This window comes from Poecilia mexicana, unplaced genomic scaffold (assembly GCF_051168715.1).
Source record: "Poecilia mexicana isolate PSO_F unplaced genomic scaffold, ASM5116871v1 scaffold_16, whole genome shotgun sequence".
NCBI lineage: Eukaryota > Metazoa > Chordata > Actinopteri > Cyprinodontiformes > Poeciliidae > Poecilia > Poecilia mexicana.
In genome coordinates this window covers 12,853,065-12,870,269 of record NW_028263385.1, presented here as the reverse complement: position 1 = coordinate 12,870,269, position 17,205 = coordinate 12,853,065, and the positions used below count along the sequence as shown (strand labels likewise).

The 17,205-nt window shown below is 38.8% G+C and overlaps 1 protein-coding gene across 1 annotated transcript in view; it reads left to right on the top strand.

Annotated features, from left to right (window-relative positions):
• Positions 1 to 2,503: 2,503 nt before the first annotated feature.
• Positions 2,504 to 17,205, top strand: part of clstn3 (calsyntenin 3) — a 38,708-nt gene continuing 24,006 nt past the window's right edge. The window contains exons 1-6 of the mRNA XM_088013997.1: positions 2,504 to 2,510; positions 6,486 to 6,608; positions 10,810 to 11,020; positions 11,845 to 12,053; positions 14,391 to 14,540; positions 16,785 to 16,970. Coding sequence (XP_087870123.1) covers positions 2,504 to 2,510; positions 6,486 to 6,608; positions 10,810 to 11,020; positions 11,845 to 12,053; positions 14,391 to 14,540; positions 16,785 to 16,970 — 886 coding nt within the window. The remainder of the gene's footprint in view (positions 2,511 to 6,485; positions 6,609 to 10,809; positions 11,021 to 11,844; positions 12,054 to 14,390; positions 14,541 to 16,784; positions 16,971 to 17,205) is intronic.

Below are 17,205 nucleotides of genomic sequence, written 5' to 3'. Positions count from 1 at the left end.
TAACCATGACACTCCACGTGTGTGTGTGTGTGTGTGTGTGTGTGTGTGTGTGTGTGTGTGTGTGTGTGTGTGTGTGTGTGTGTGTGCGTTTGTTTGTAATACCTTGTGGGGACGATTTTCCTGACATATGCTACATTGTGGGGACCAGTCGCTCCTCGTGGGGACCTGAGCCTGGTCCCCACGAGGGGAAACCCTGTTTTTGGGTCAGGGGTCAGAGTTAGGGCTAAGGTATGAATTGAGTTTTGGTTAGGGTTAGGATTAGGTATGTGATGGTTAGGGTTAGGAAAAGGGTAAAGGTAAGGTTTAGGCTGTAGAAATGAGTAGAAATGAATGGAAGTCAATGGAAAGTCCCCACAAAGATAGCAAAACAAACGTGTGTGTGTGTGTGTGTGTGTGTGTGTATAAGTTTATTAGAAATTAGTTTGGGTTTATTTAAAATATAACGGGCACAGAAATAAAAAGAAGAAAAGGGGGGTGGGGAAATATTTAAAGTGAGAGAAGAAGATGGGAGTCTGCCTCAAAAAACAACACAGTATAATAAAGTACCTGACAAACGGCTAAATTTGTATTGTAGTTTCTCAACTCTACTGGGGAAATAATATATATAATATGTGATTTTGTAGACAGCCAAACTAAATTCTGTCCTGGGTTTTAACAAATTAATTCAAAGGAAAAACCTGCAGTGCTCTGCTTTGTTCACCTTAATGAGGAAAATTTCTATCCACTCTTTATAAAATACTTCAAATTCACAGATATAAGGAATCTGTAGTTTGTTTGAAATAAATAAAGATAAACATCTTTCAAGTTTTGCCACAGATTATAAGAAGCTTCATTTCGAACTCATTCTCTCATATATTTCCTGTGTCCTTTAGATAATGAGGCTTTTCTTTTACTGTTTTTCTGTAAATGTCAGCTGTGTGACTGTGGATCTCTGCAGCTTTTCCTTGCTTACAGTCAGTTTTGTGCCTGATCTCTGCTGCGTTTCTTGGTCTTTATGATGCCGTTTATTTTCTAATAAACCTCAAAGGCCTTCCAGATAACCTGGAGTAATTCTTAAATTAAATGACTGATGTTTTGACCAATTACTCAAACCAAATACTTCAGTGAATGAAGCTTGTTTTTTATGGAGTTTCATAAGTTTTGTACTGAGAGAATTTTATTTTGATTTTTTTTTTTTTTTTTTTTATTTTAAAAATCAAAATTTATTTCGATTTTTTTTCTTTTGTTTGATTTTGTTATTTTTGCAACTATGTAATTTATATAAAATATTTTCATTTTGGAATTAAAAAAAAACAACCTTCCACATAATTTGTCTGTGATTCTGCAATTTTTAAATGTTAAATTATTGTTGTTTTTCTTTTATCTTTGAGTAGCCTTTTTACCAAATGCTTCAGTTGTTTCTACTTTTTACTTTTACTTTTGAGTAAAAATATGTTGAGGTTTTCTACTTTACCTTGACTATAAGTGATTTATTTAGGGGTATCAGAATAAAGAGGTTGGGCTTTGAATGCACGCCAGTCTCATCTTGAGGCAGCACCGTGACAAAATGTGGGAATGCTCCATCATTTTTGCAAAACACTGCAGGTGCAAAAAAAATGCATCCAGAGTGGATCTGTTTGTTTTTACAGAATTAGCCTTGGCACGAGGGCGAATCGGGGTGCCATGACGTCATTTTGCAGAGAGGAACCGACTGAGTGAGCAGCGTGAAACGCGTGGAAACGGATGAAAACACGCACAAACAAACCAAGGGAAAAAAAACGAGGAGGCGGACGAGTCAATCAGCGCGGCTTGAGCTGACAGCTGTGAGGTGACGGTGGGACTGAGTCTCTGCTGCGTTTGGAGCCTGAGTCAGAGTGGAGGAGAAAAGAGTCAGAGTGGAGGAGAAAAGAGCCAGGGCAGCAGGAGAGAGGGAAGAAGGACGCAGTGTGGGCGGGTTAAGAAACGCCGAGAGGGAGGGCACGTCAGCGTAACATTCCCACCGCTTTTCTTCCTCCTGCCGAGTGGGAAAAAACAAGGACGTCCGCCGCTTTCCTCTTCCTCCCCACATTTCATCCCTGATAACCCCACCTGAGCGTCCTTTCTCGAACAGCTTCCGGCCGCTTCCGTCTCCATCCACCCGCACCTCGGAGGCTGAGCTCTGGGTTTGTTGTCAGCCTCCGGGAGACGAGCTGATCTGAACCGAACCGAACCGAGCGTTAGGGGCGTGAGAGGCGGATGCTGCGAGCGTAGAGGCAGGGTACCAACCAGGAGCATCACCGCACTCTGAACGGTAATATCCCACATTTTTTTTCCTGCATTGTAACCCACCATTTCTGCGGCGTTTCCTCCTAAATGCCGCTTTACGCATCCACGTACGCCCGCTGGAAATGTGTGTCAGATAATTGTCGCATAGCATGTTTGTTATTCTGAATGTGTGTAGTCATCTTTACATTAAAAAAACACACAAAATTAGATTATTTATCATGTTCGCAAGCCTAAATGTTCCCATCAGCCTAAACAAACCATGAGGGGTAACCGTGATAAAACACGCAGCCCTGCCACATGCAGAACGTTCCCCACTTATGACCAGGAATATATATGTCTGTGTGTGTGATACTATTCTGGGCTGCATGTCAGGGCGGCATAATGCTGAAATTCTCCTGGATTACAGCTCCAGTCATGCAACTCTGAATGTAGTTTTTCAGCTCTCACTTTAATGGTGATTTATTGGACAGACAACAGCAATGTGAAACCCCTTCCGTCCCCCCAAAGTGCCATCTGAAATGCCTGATCTGCTTGTTGCTACTGTACTGTCCCCTCCACTGCTGATCTGTTGTTGATGCATGAACTGTACCCCTCCTTCTCTTCCTTCCTCCTCCTCATCCTCTTCTCTATTCTCCTTCCTCACCCCCACCCTCTTATCCTCCCCTCTTTCCTCCTTCAGATGGACAGAATGAATTTTCTCTCCTTCCTCCTCCTTTGCTTGACTTCGGTTGCCAATTGCAACAAAGGTCAGTTTCAATTCCTTTTTTTCTGTTTCTGTTTTTGACTGTGAAGTGTGGGAATGAAGGTTTTGCATTGCCATAGAAACACACAGACCTGTCAGGTGGGGTGGGGGGTATTTTTCCAAGCAGAGCCATGAACCCGGCGACTTACTCATGTATAGCTTCAATTCCTCATGCATAACCAGGTGCATACATAAACATGTTTGCATCTCCTGCATGTGCCCTTTCCGTCTGCGGTGTGATTCGGAGATGATGGATCCGCTTCCCAGATTTCTCATGGAGTCTGATTCAGGATCATTGTTTCGCTAGCTGCGTTTCCATTAACCATAAAATTGCACAAATTAAAAGTATACTAATAAATTCGCTTAATAGAAATACGCCAATTAAAAAAAAACCTCACGCAAAATATTTTTGCGCTAGGATGAGGTGGTTTTCCAGCCTTTTGGAAATGGTTCTATTACCCAAAACTGACATGTGATCAACAGCCGGATGTTACTACTGGTGAAAATGTCGAAGAAGACGACAGGAAGTAGTAGGAGGATGATGGTGCTGCACCCTTTTAAAAAACAATTAACAGTTAAGATAATTCATATGGGATTTTAATTTAATTTCTTACTTAATGAAAACACTGCACATTTGCAAAATTGTTTTTTTGTTTTTGCTTGGGTTTTTTTACACCAGCAAAATATTGACAAAGATTTGCCCACATTTGTAACAGAAACGTCTGATTCAAGTCACTAGCAGCTTTTCTACTAACTATAACATTGCGGAAATTTGCATAATGGAAACACACCAATTTAAGAAAAAATGGATGAGGTGGTTTTCAGCGAAACTGCAATGGAAACACTTTTTCCGTGTCATAGGAGTCATGTGATCAACACCCGACGTTACTACTGGCGACGAAGAAGACTACAAGAAGTAATAGGAGGATGAGTTATTGAGTACATGAATAAACGGGCTTTTTCACATGTGATTTTATTTTAATTTTCTATTTGATGTAAACACGGCAATTACGAAATTGTGTTTTTTCGACATTAGCATAACGTTGACAAAAAATTTGAATTCAAATGCAGTTCCTGTTTCACTTGCTGCATTTCCATTTCCATAAAGTAAAATTGAGAGTACGAAAATAAATTCGTTCGAAGTCGCCAATTAAAAAAACAAAAAACCGCACCTTCTGAGATATAAAAATGAGTGGTTTTTCAGTTGTACCGAAACGCAACTGAAAAATGTGCGATGTCTTTACGTCACACGAGTCACGTGATCAACAGCCAAACGCTGCTGCTACTACTACTGGCGAAAAGGACGAAGAAGACTACAGTTTGTAGTAGGAGGATAATGGTTTGTTTTTATTTTTTTCGGAAAATGTTCGTAAATTTAAACACGTTGAATCCATAACTATTCTGTAAAATCACCGATTACAATTTCCCCCACACACCGCACATATGTACGTAGCCGCTTCCAACGGCTAACTGAGATGCTAACGTCTCTGATGATTAGCGCCAGCGCCATATTTGAATTATGAATACATCTCATGTAAGTGCTTACATCCGTCGCTGCCATAATTTTTAATGACTTATCAGCTTATTCAAAACAGCGCAATTGCGAAATTATTGTGTTTTTCTTTTTCGACATTAGCAGAATACAGACAAAGATTTGCGCACATTTGTAATGGAGCTAGTGATTGTCATGCCGAGGGGGAGGCGGATGAAACTGACACAGCCGTGCAGGAGGGGGAAGATAAGGAGGGAGAGGTGGTACGTGAGATCAGGTGACAGCAGGGAGAGAGGATGCAGGGCCTGGTGTGTGCAACAGTAGTAGGTGTGCGGGTGTGAAGAGGCCAAATGAGGAGGGGTTGACGGGTGAGAGCTGCGACCTGATGGATAGGGTGACAGAAAGAGGAGCAATGCCAAGGGGGACAGACAGAGAGATGGAGCGAGATGCCTCTCAATCTGTAATCCCGAATGTAATCCACAGGCCTGATGCTCAGATTAATGCTACATAGCAGCGAGGGGTGGGGGGAGGGAGGAGAGGAAGATGAGCAGAGGGGGGACAGAGGGCATGAGATAAATGACCGAAAAAGAAACACACAAGCCGGGGCGTGGAAACAGAGGAGGTGTAGGAGAAGATGAATTACTGTGATTATGCCTGGGTGTTGATGGCAACTAATTTTTGGTGCCAGATAGACATTTTTCCAGTTGAAAACTGGCAGGGATGCATAGCTCTGAGAGTTTGAGGGTTGTTTTTTTCTCTCTCAAATGTATTTACAAAGTGAAAAACAAATATTTAAACGATTAAGAATTTTGCTTGGTTTTCAGGGGGCAGTATTATGCAAAATTGACTGTTTTTTTTGTTTTACATCATTTTATGACGTAAAAGAGATAGAAACTAGGGCTGAAACGATTCCTCGAATGATTCGAGTACCTCGATTACTAAAATTCCTCGAGGAAAATTTACCTGCCTTTAAAACATTTCTGAATCATTTTAAATCATAGTCTATAGTTTATAAACCACAATCATGGATAATTTCCTTTAAATTAATGTAAAGTGGAAAACACTGCAGCTTTAATCTGTGTATCTCTTAAGTTATGTGCAAAAGAAAAGGAGCTGCCGGTCAAGGCTGCAGTGGTATATAAATGGTGAAGACAAAGCAAACAGTATTTAAAGTAAATGAATATGAAATGAATTTAAAATATTTTTACTGTGCCTGGTAAAGGAGATGTTGCATAAAGAAATACCTTTTCTCAAGCTGTTTTCCAGCAGTGATATAAAAACATATTTAAATTCAGCAGCAGCAGGCTTTGGTGCTTTAAGGCAAAGAGAATTCAAATGATCCTCTGCTCTGTGTTTTGAAGTTAAAGAAGTTTGATCAGATTCACAACCAGAAGCAATTTTTTTTTATTTTCATTTTCCTCTTGTTGGCTCTGAGACTGAAAAATTAGTTCCAGTTTCATTTTCTCGAAAATTCACTGTGGCGACAACAAAAAAATAAATCTTGTGCTTGTGTCTGATTTCAAACTCTGCAGCCTCTGAGTTAGGAGATCGGGGACAAGAGAAGGGAGGGAGCGCTGCCTTTTGTTTTCGCTCGCTGCTGGAGTGTAAAATCGTCATCCTTGTGGCTCATTAACTTGGCCTTTGATCAGTCAGCACCCAACAGTCTGCGCAAGGATTAATAATTATTTAGCAATTAAAGGTTGGATTCTGAGGGAACCTTGGGCGTTTGATTCAGAGCCGAATATTTCTGTCTGTGTCTGTTTGATGGAAACAAATCAGGACTGTGGAGCTGGAGGGTGCTTGAAATAAAAATGGAGGAAAAACGTCAACTGTGAACGTTATCTGACTCTCGATGGTCACACGTTACTTTCTGTGTGTGGGGGTTTTTTTTTCACTCGTGCACACTCTCACCATGTCTCTCCCCCATAATTGACTGTTAAAAATAGATGCATTGGTTCCTTGTAATTGCTCCATTTAACCCAAAGCCTGTTCGGTCTTCTCTCTCAGCCAATAAGCACAAGCCATGGATCGAGACAGAGTACCAGGGGATTGTGATGGAGAACGACAACACCGTGCTGCTCAATCCCCCTCTCTTCGCCTTGGACAAAGACGCTCCGCTTCACTACGCTGGTAACACCGCCTGCATCCATCAAAATACAGCCGAAATATGATTTTTATACACACACCGTAGAAAAAAAAAACACATAGCTTTTATTTATCAGTATCTAACATCTGACAAATTTCCCCGTTTTAGATTGGTTATGATTTTAAGAAATTAGATAATTACGAACGTTAATATACATTTCCTTGCAAACTGGAACTGATATAGTTAATTGCATTAATTGTAATGAAATGATTCTTGAAATAATCGTCAACTAATTTAGAAATTGATTAATGATTAACTAGAGTATGCAGACTCTAAAAATGACATTTGCTTAAAGAATGACATTCAGAGCAGTAAATAAGTCAACTTTACTAAAAATATACATTTTCCATTAAAAGATAATAAAAACTATAAATATGTTCTTCCCAAAACTCCTCAAGTGACGTAGAAAATTTCTTATTTAACACTTTGTGCTATCCAATAATTAATCACTTCAACCAAAAAAATAATCAATAGTTGGCCTTAAAATATATTGATGTTAAGTCAAGCAGAAAGGTCTGACCTTTTTACATGTTGATGTTGGAAGTATCTTTTTTATCTGCAGACTCATCCTTTGCTACAAATGATTAAGCATGCACTAAATGAAAGCTATATTTTTCCTCATTAGGCAAGAAGATGTTTTCTTTCTTATTTAAAAAGGAAATTTAATTATTTATTTATCTGCATCTTTTAATGTACTTCTAATATTGGAAATGAAAAATCTGCAGAATGTGCCATTTCTTCATGCCATTAATTATGAGAATAATCGATTACGTAAATAGTTGTTAGTTGCAGCTGTGCTAGTGTCATAGTTTTCTTCCACAAGCTTCTCACAGTATTTTGCTTGATTGAGTTCTGATCCATTCCTCCTGACAGAACTCAGTTGTAGCTCAGTCAGGTCTGCACTGCAGTTTTTTATGGGACTTCCTGATGGCCACTCATTGCTGCTATGCTAAGGGACCCATGTGAGGCCCAGCTTCATATTTCTGCCTGAAGTCAAGATGTTGCCACTGTATTTGCACATAGTCTTCTTTCCTCATCGTGGTCTGTTTTACAAAGTGCATCCTTCCTTCCTGCAGCATAATAGCCCCACAACAAGATGCTGCTGCCACACCTGTACTTAACAGCAGAGGTGACGTTCTTAGGCTTGTCGTCTTCCCTCCTTTTCTTCCAGATGTAAGGATGGACATTAACGTCAAACACCTAAGCTTCACTTTCATCAAATCAAAGAACTTATCTGCTAAAAAATGAATTAATACATAGATTTTTTTGCCCCTAAATGCATTTGCAAACTGTAATCTGGCTTCTTCTTCACTGAGTGGCCTGACCTCTGGTTTGGGTTGATAAACACATTCAAACCAGAACAAGTTCACAACTTCACACAACCCGTCTCCGTATGACGGCTGGACATTCCCGTGGCGTTTGTGGCATGTGATTAATGTGGCATTTTCAGGCTTCTGGAAACTGGACCCCATATTTCTCTTACTGATATTTTCTTTACTTTTACTTTGATTTTTCTGACAGATTGCACATTGTGTTTGAAGTGTAGCCTTAAACCGCACCCAGAGTTGTGCCTCCATTTAGCTCAAATGTTGTGAAATAACCTTTCAACTGCTTCATTAAATTTAAATTCAGATCAGTCATACTATATTTAAACTTGTCAATTTGAAGAAGGTAATACAATATAAAAATAAATAAAATAAAATAATTTTGGTTATATTTGTTGACTGAAAACAGAAATTTTAAATCTGATTTAATGTAAGAAGGTCATTTTACTTGTTCATTGCAAATAAAATAATAATTTGCTTGACTAGCCAAACACCAAGACAAAGAAAATCATGTCATTTTTATTCAGATTGCTCAATGATGTTTTAGTCAAGTGATGACTAAAAAAAAAGTGATGACTCTAATGATCCAGTTTGTTTTTACTGGATTGCTTTCAGCTTTCAGTAGTAAACGACACGCTCATTTATTTTTTTATTTGGAGCCATAATACCACTCACAGCCACCAGCAATATTTCCCTAAAGACTCCCTAAATATTAAAGGCAATGTGTTCAGTCAAAGAGTCCACTATTTTTAGCCCATCATGGTGTAATTCAAGCCTCTGCAGCAAGAGCAATCAGCCAGCGCTGTGCCTTTCTGCAGCCTGATGAAATAAGGTGATCATGTTTGCACTCTGAGTCCTGGAAATAACCATGTTCAGTCAAATTATGAAAGATCAACTTGAATTACTCTGGAATATATTGAGCCGATGTCAAAACGGAAGAGGAAATTAGCTGTTTGAGCACGAACCTTTGACTTTCGTCAACCGATAGGAATCTGCTGCTATTCTGAGGATTTTTATTTTCAGTAGCTGTTGCAGTTTTTTTTTTAATGTGTCTGATAAAAGAAGTTTGAGATAAACGGGTGCATAAAGGCATTTCTAGATATCAGTGTACTCAAAATCACATTAGTTCGCTTCAGTTTTTCAATAATAATGAAATGTGTAACTTGTTCAGTGGTTATGATACTTCATTGGAGAATTTAGTAGCTTGAATTTAAATTATGCTTCCCAGGTTTTTTTTTTGGTTTTGTTTTTTATATATAAAAAAATAAGAAAGAAACTGTTACAAAGTACATGGATGCTTCATTTTTTCCAACAATATGTTTAACAAGTAGGAAGAGGAGCAACCAAACAGAGGAAAATGTCCTCTGTCAGTAACATGAGTGGGTCTAAAAAGAAAGATCCCTCAGAGACCAAGTCTTTTCAGAGATAAACAGGGATTCTCCGTTCTTTGAAGGACTGCATCGCTTAATAATTTAGCAGTTTCAGAGAAAAACCTTCTTCCCAGAGTCAAAGTTTGACGCCAGAAAATGCATCAGTCTGTGAGGTTTTAGCTTGGCTTCCTTGTTTTGTGATCACAGTTCAGTGGTGGATTAACTAAATCATATATCATCTCAATTGCATAATTCCACATTGAAAAACTATAATAGTCATAATTTTGCTGCATTTATTCAGTGGCAAGAACAAAATTCTTGCGATTAGTTGCACCTCAACTTATTCCTGTAAAATAACCAAAACTGAAGCATTTATCTTGTTTATTTTTTTAAGTTAATCAGAACAGCACTGAACTAAAAACAATATATACAATAATAAAGTATCACATAAATGAAAGAGATGCTAAACCTGAAAGTTTAAACATATGAATACAAATGATACATTATTTACCCTTATGATAAACATTACTGTTTTCAGTTAAACGGGCCAACATTTTCTCAGGTTAGTGGTGAAATATAAAGTTGTACATCATCAGCGTGTGTCTGGTTAGAAATGCTTTGATCCTCTTGAAGCAGGAAGAAAACCAGAATCAGATTTATTGGCAAGATTACGTTCACAAACAAGGAATCTGACTTTAAAACTCTCAGACTTTCTAAACAGATCAACCTCAGAAGAAATTAAATGAAGGACAAAAGGAAAAGTATATACCTGTATGAGTTTGTACAGGGCTGAAACAATCAATTCCAATAATCAAAATGAATTGATTACTGACTAATAATCAACTAATTTAGCTTGATTTATTGTCAACTGGAGAATACACTCTATTGCCAAACGACACAAAGTCGTTCTAGTCTGCCAAGAAAAAATCAGAACTAATCTCGAACAGCGCCATCCATTTTTCTAGCTAATCAGTGTTTTATTATCAACCTGGTCAAAATCAGTGAGATCCAGTAATAACACAGAGGTGAGAGATGTGTCATTTAAAACCTTTTCCAATAGGTTTCTGCCACGTTGTAAACAAGGTAATAGCAAATAAACTGCTTTGCTATTAAAATATAAACAGTGTACAGTGGAAATGAATTTGTTTGCAGTTTGATGGATGCTGACAATTAATCGCTAGACATTTTTCTCCATCTTTTAAGCTATTTATTGGTATGTCGCATGCACATATTTTGCACTAATTTAAAACAATTTGCCTGATTGAATGGACCCACAGAGTGCTTTATAAATCAAGAGAAAATCAACACTCGTTAGTCAGAAGGAGGCCAGGTGAACGCTGTTCGTATAAATAAAATAAATGTGTTACAATAATCAGGACAAAATAATAAAAAAAAGATTGAGTTCTCTGAAATCAAAGGTTTTTTGATTAACCTTAATGTTCATATAACGCCATGTTTAATTCAGTTTTATTAATATTCTCTCAACCCAGGTGAAATCTGTGGCTTCCGGGTTCACAATGGCCCCTCGGGATCCGGTTCCGTCCAGTTTGAAGCTGTGGTTCTGGACCGCTCCACCGGCGAGGGTCTGGTCCGGTCCAAAGAGCCGCTGGACTGTGAGAGCCAGCGGGAGCACAGCTTCACCATCCAGGCCTATGACTGCGGAGAGGGACCCGACGGCGTCAACAGCAAGAAATCCCACAAGTTAGTTACAGCGTCTCCATTTTTAAACAACAGCAGCCAGTAGATTCATCAAGCTGTGTCAAACTGAAGGCCCGGGGGCCAAATCTGGCCCGCCATGGCGTTCTAGGTGGCCCTCTGAACTCCAGAGAGATGCATAAATAGGATCTTCATGATAAAAGGTTAAATGTGATCTTATCAATCAAAGTAAGGCGGTTTTTATCTGTTACATCAGTAAGTCCCTCCAGATTTTTTTTACGATTCTGTGATTGTGGAAATTCACATGAAATCAACAGATATCAAATTTTTGTCTCTAATTTTGGCGAATGCATAATTATGAGTTTATTGCAGATTTTCCGCAAAAATTGCCAAAAATATTTGGTTTAAGTGATGATAACGTCCACCTGCAGGTGGCAGTATTTCTTACTTCACAATAAGTAATTAATCAATTAATCAAATGATAAATTAAAATGAGCTCAAATATTTTTATTCTGTTGACGTTTTTTGAAGGTAAATTCTGTTTATCGGGAGTTTATAAATCAGTTTTATCTATGGCTTCTGTTGTGTGTATTTTTTAAATTGTTTCTGGTTGTTGTTTTATTGTGGATATTTATTTATTGAACTCGCATTATTATGCCATTATTAATATTTTACTTTAAGATGGTCTCAAAACAACAATATTATCAAATGTGTTATTGTGACAGGCCTGCTTTTACTACGCTGCAGCCTGAGGCTCAAACATTAAAATTATCGATAGATTAATCATTTACTAAGTTAGACTAGTGTTACATCCCCGCTGTAGCGATATCAACCCTCATCTCTCTGCTTCCCTTCCTCCTCTCCCTTAGGGCCACGGTTCATGTTCGTGTGAACGACGTCAACGAGTTCTCCCCAGTGTTTGTGGAGCGTCGCTACGAGGCTTCGGTCCCCGAGGGCCGTCTGTTTGACAGGATCGTGCGGGTCGAGGCTCTGGATGCCGACTGCTCCCCGCAGTACAGCCAGATCTGCTTCTATGACATCATCACTCCCAACGTGCCCTTTGCTATCGACAACGACGGTGAGACGGTTCACGTCCTGCACGCTGTACTAACAGAGCAAAACAACAACATACTCACAAGTCTGATCAGCCTACAATCACGAGTTTGAATGTAGTTTACCATGTTAGTGCTTCATTTGGAAGTGGAAGGAAACTGATGCATAGTCATCACTGGAGCTGAAACGATTAATTGTGATTAATCGTTTATGGAAAGAACCGTAAACTAATTTAGTAACCAATTAATTACTAACCGGAATATTCAGGCTTATAAAACTCTATTTGCTACAAAAATAATATACTTAGGGCAGTAATTAAGCCAAAACATTTTGAATTTAAGATAAAAATGAAAGTACTCTGCATGTAAACAAGTTCCATCCAAAAATCTTCAAGTGACAAAGTTTAAGCTTCATCCTGTTCACATTCTGTAAATAAATCTCCTATTGCTCACCTTTTCCTATTCAATTATTAATCAATCAATCCAAAAAATGATCGTCAGATTAGTCCTACACCGCATTGTTGTTAATTCAAGCAGAAAGGTCTGAGCTTTTTGCAGGTTGATGTTATTAGATTGTCTTTGTATCCTTTTCCACAAAAAGCAACACTAAAGAGCTGCTTTTTCTTATTTAAAAAATAAATTAAATTATCTGTTTATTTGCATGTTTTAATGTATTTCTGATATTGTTTAGAAAGGCTGAAATGGTTAAATAAAAAATCTGCAGAATGTGCCGATTTTTTTAATCCGATTACTCATCAGAACAACTGATAGATTCATGAATTACTAAAATAATCGTTAGTTGCATCCCTAGTTTTCACTTTTTGTTTTACGAAATGTCTTCAGTTTGAATTGAGCCTTTTTTTTTTTTTTTTTATTAAAACAACCCTAAATAACATTCAGTTAAACCAAACTGCCTTCAAAAATCACCTAATTAGTGCAAATAGTCTCAAGTTGTGGAGAAGTTAAAACATTTTTGGAAATTCTTAACCAGAAATAGTAAAAAAGTTCATATTTAATCCATTTGAATGAACTGCTGCAGGTTCAAGTGTTTTGTTGTGTTTCTTTCCCACCTTTTCACAGTTCTTTGATGAACTTTTCAGTTTCACTCAGATTGTTTTAAGAGTGTCGGTGAATATTACGTTTTAACTCTTGCGCAGATTAAAAAAATTGGATTTAGGTCTGAACTTTGACTGGGCCATTCTGAAACAGAATGAAATCTGAAATCTGTATGCTTGGAATCGTTTTGCTCCAAGATGAACCTTCACAAGTTTTCTTCCAGTATTTCACTTTACTTCCATCCCATCAACTCTGACCCGTTTCTGTGTCCCTGCAGAAGAAAGGCATTGCACTGCATGATGCTTCCAGCACCACGTTTTTCTATTTCCCACCACGCTTAGCATTTCATTGCAGTTAAACATCAGGTCATTTGACCAGAGCACCTTCCTTCACATGTCTGTATGTTTTGGACTTTCCTTGGTTTCAAACAGCTGAAAATATGAGAAAAAGAAACATTTTGAAGCCAAACAGATATTTCAGCAAAGTGATTCTAAACTCTGAAAACAAACAAAGCATAAAGATTGAACAGCAGCCACTGCTGAGATATTGATATTTGTGAAATGGTAAATTTAGGAAAATTGCAGAGACTTAAAACCTCAGGTATAAACAAAAAGTGTTGAAATAGACTTTGTGGGGGCGGACTTTGATTTCTGCATCCGCAAAGTCCCAGCTCCAGCTGTACTGGAGAGGTATTGGTGTAATAGAGCATCCCGTTTTGTTTCTGCCTCGTTAGATTCTCTGTATTTACAGTCCGGTGTTGCACTCCGGGGGCTCAGTTCAGTTATGTGACCCAGCAGCTGAGGAGACCCTGTTATAGCATGACGCTGCAGAAAATGACCAGACCTGGACGTTTTACTCAAAGGATGAGTAGCTTCTTTCTGTTTTCAGATAGGAGCACAGAGATCTATTGTTCCCATTGTGCTGCATGCTCTTTATTTTTGCATCTCTCTTGTGTTTCTCTTTGTTTCTCATCTCTTCATGTCAAAGCATCTTCTTTTCCCTACCTGCTGTTTGTCAGGCAGCATGCAGAGTGCTGTCAGCCCTTCACAGATACTCACTTTGTTCACGCTTATCTATAAAAGCAGGAAAAACCCGTTTGTTTTCATCCTGCTCGATGTTATTTATCTTCCTGTTTTTCGCCCTGAAAGCAGAGCTGAAAACCCTGTTTTGACTCAGTGCACATGTGGAGCTTCAGGACGTTTTTCACTCAGTTGAATAAGCTTGTTGTTGGCGACTGGCCCTCCATTTCTATTTCTGTTTGTCTCATTATGTCATGTCCTCTCTTTCTTTGTCGTTGCGTCTCCTAGGTAACATTAAGAACACGGAGCCGTTGGATTCGAAGCGGCAGCGTGTTCACACCTTCTGGGTGACCGCTTTCGACTGTGGGAAGAATCGTGCTCAGGCTGATGCCCAGGTTGTCGTCACGGTCAAGCCGTCCTGCAAACCCGGCTGGATCGGTAATCAATGGCGCAGGCGGCTCTTTTTTTCTGTCTCAGTTTTTATTCTGGAGTAACTCTGCGGAGGCGTCAGACGTGTGATTTGGTTGTTTCATTCAGTGATTTTTGGATGAAATTTCCACTCTGAGTTAGAAATTGTGTGGGCAGCTATTCAGCTTAATCCTGGTTGCATCATTAGATCATGAGCTGCGTTGCAAATAGGCCGTTTTAAGGCTTAGTAATATTATAGGGGGGTAATTAAATTTAATATAAGTCATTTGAATTTATCTGTATCATGCCAATTCACTGCATATGTTATCTGTTATAAATTACCTCCAATCATGTGGAATCTAATTTGGATCAGATTCAGTTTAAATAAAATTTTAAATAATGATTAGAAAAAGAAAATAGCTGTCATAGGTGTAGACTTTTTATAACAGAGTGACTCTACATATCAATAAATCAGGTGGTTTCAGCAAGTTACATTTAAAAGCACAGAGCAAACAATGCAGCAATGCACTAACAAAGTATAAATTGTATTTCTGAATACTTAAGTATTTTCAAACAGTACTTTAACTTGAGTAAACTTTTGACCGAGCAGGTTGTTCCTGTAGTTGAGTAAGATTTGACCTCGAGTGTCAATATTTTACTCAAGTACTAGAGTGGAGTACTTTGTCCACCAAGCATCTACCTACGGAAGCCCAGTCAGTTGCTTTGAGTCACTAACATTATCGGAGTCAATCATCTTGTGAGCATGTGGCAACAGCGCAGAGAAATAATTCAAACAGGGAGAAACGTGCAGAAGAACCAGGTTGAACATGACTGGTCAATTAGTGAGACCCAGCAGGAAGAGAGAATAGAAAATCCTAAACACTGAAACACTGAGGTAAAAGTAGAAAACTAAGGGTGCATTCACACCAACCCTGCTTAGTCCACTTTATTCGCACTCTGGTTTTTTGGCTAGAAAGTCTGGTTCCTTTAGGGAGGTGTGAATAAACAGTCAAATTCTGACGTAGACCAAAATATTGAATTCTAGTCCACTTAAAAATCCAGGTCTCGGTTTGATTAAAGAGAACTGTGTCATGGTTCGAATGCAGATGTGGATTCAAGACGACCAGAGAGCGCTCCAAAAGCAGGAAGCGAACTATAACGCTGGGGCATTCTGGGTAAATACGACCAAACTAAGACAAGAGTTGAGAGCTAGCAGAAAAAAATGACTCAAAAATCCTACAATCTCTAAAGTCTGGCTGCATTTCATTTTTGTTTACATTTTGTGAAGAAGTAAGTTGCTCTCTTTTTCAGAGGTTTATGTGTCATGTCCTTATGTGGTTCTTGGTACAGCGCCCCCACAGGCGAGGAGGTGAACAGGTTTTAGTTTGGATCATTTGACACAGATCAATATGAAAGCAAACCACAACGGCTGAAAATTCAACAAATGTTGTCAAGAGTGAAAACATCCTAAGAGTTAATGGCATTAACAGCACCTTCAATAGTTTGGCCCAGAAAAAGATATTTAACACTAAATCACTGAACCAGGAGTTCTTTCTACGGAAACACACTCGGCCAATGGCATCAGCACCTCTGTTGATGGGTGAGTCCAGCTGAAAAACACTGGCAAACAATGAAAACCTGTACCTGGAAGACTTTCTATTAAGAAAGAGAATACTGAAAGGTAATGGTTGCAGTTTCTGTTTGAAAAGCTTTGATCCAGAAGGAGACAGATTTAAACTCAGAATCACTGAGTGCCTTTTTTTAGAATGAAAGAACAGAGAGAGTATACAAAGCCGATTTCAGCAACGCCTCAATTGATGATCCACTCTAAGCTGGAGGTCAGACTTACTTTGCATAAGAACAAACGGAGAGAAAGTTATAAATCTTGAATACAGCATTCTTGTAAACTCGCACAGACCAAAGAGACCAATGAACTCAATGCAGCATCTGTCAGTATGTGTTTGAAATGAAGGATGAGGGAAATATCTTGTTTATCTTGCAAAACTCCACCAGATTGTTGCTAAAAGAAGAGGTGATGAAATTCATCGCAATGCAAAAGATTCGGCAAAGCTGTCGTGATTTTTAAAATGAGCTAATATTTTTTTACATCTTTGATATCTTGTCATTCTGTTATTTTTATTTTATTGCAGTTTTTACCTTTGCTGTCTGTAGGCATTACAGGCTTATGTCATTTGATTGATCTCCCATCGGGTTTAATATCAGAGTTGTGTGTTAAAATGTAAAGTTCTGATTCAGTTTTTTCTTTCTTTAAAGGATGGACGAAACGTGTGGAGTACACACCCGGGTCAGGCAGCATCCCCTTGTTCCCCAGCCTGCATCTGGAGACCTGTGAGGAAACGGTGTGGAACATCCAGGCCACCGTAGAGCTCCAGACCGGCCATATTGGGAAGGGCTGTGACAGAGACAGCTACTCTGACCGTTCTGTTCGCCGACTGTGTGGTAAGTTTTGACTTTAGACCCAAAAATCATATTCAACTGGATGTTGATATTGGTTTATTTCACATTTTGAACGTTTTTGTACTTCCATTTGGGTCTCTAAAAACAGCCAAAGTGCTTAACAAACATACAGATTGTTTTTTGGTTTCTTGAAAATGAGCCATTTCAAAAATCTCTTATTATGTAACGTCAGGGTCTGCCATTCACCTAGCAAACTCAGAGGAGGCCTGGCCCTTTA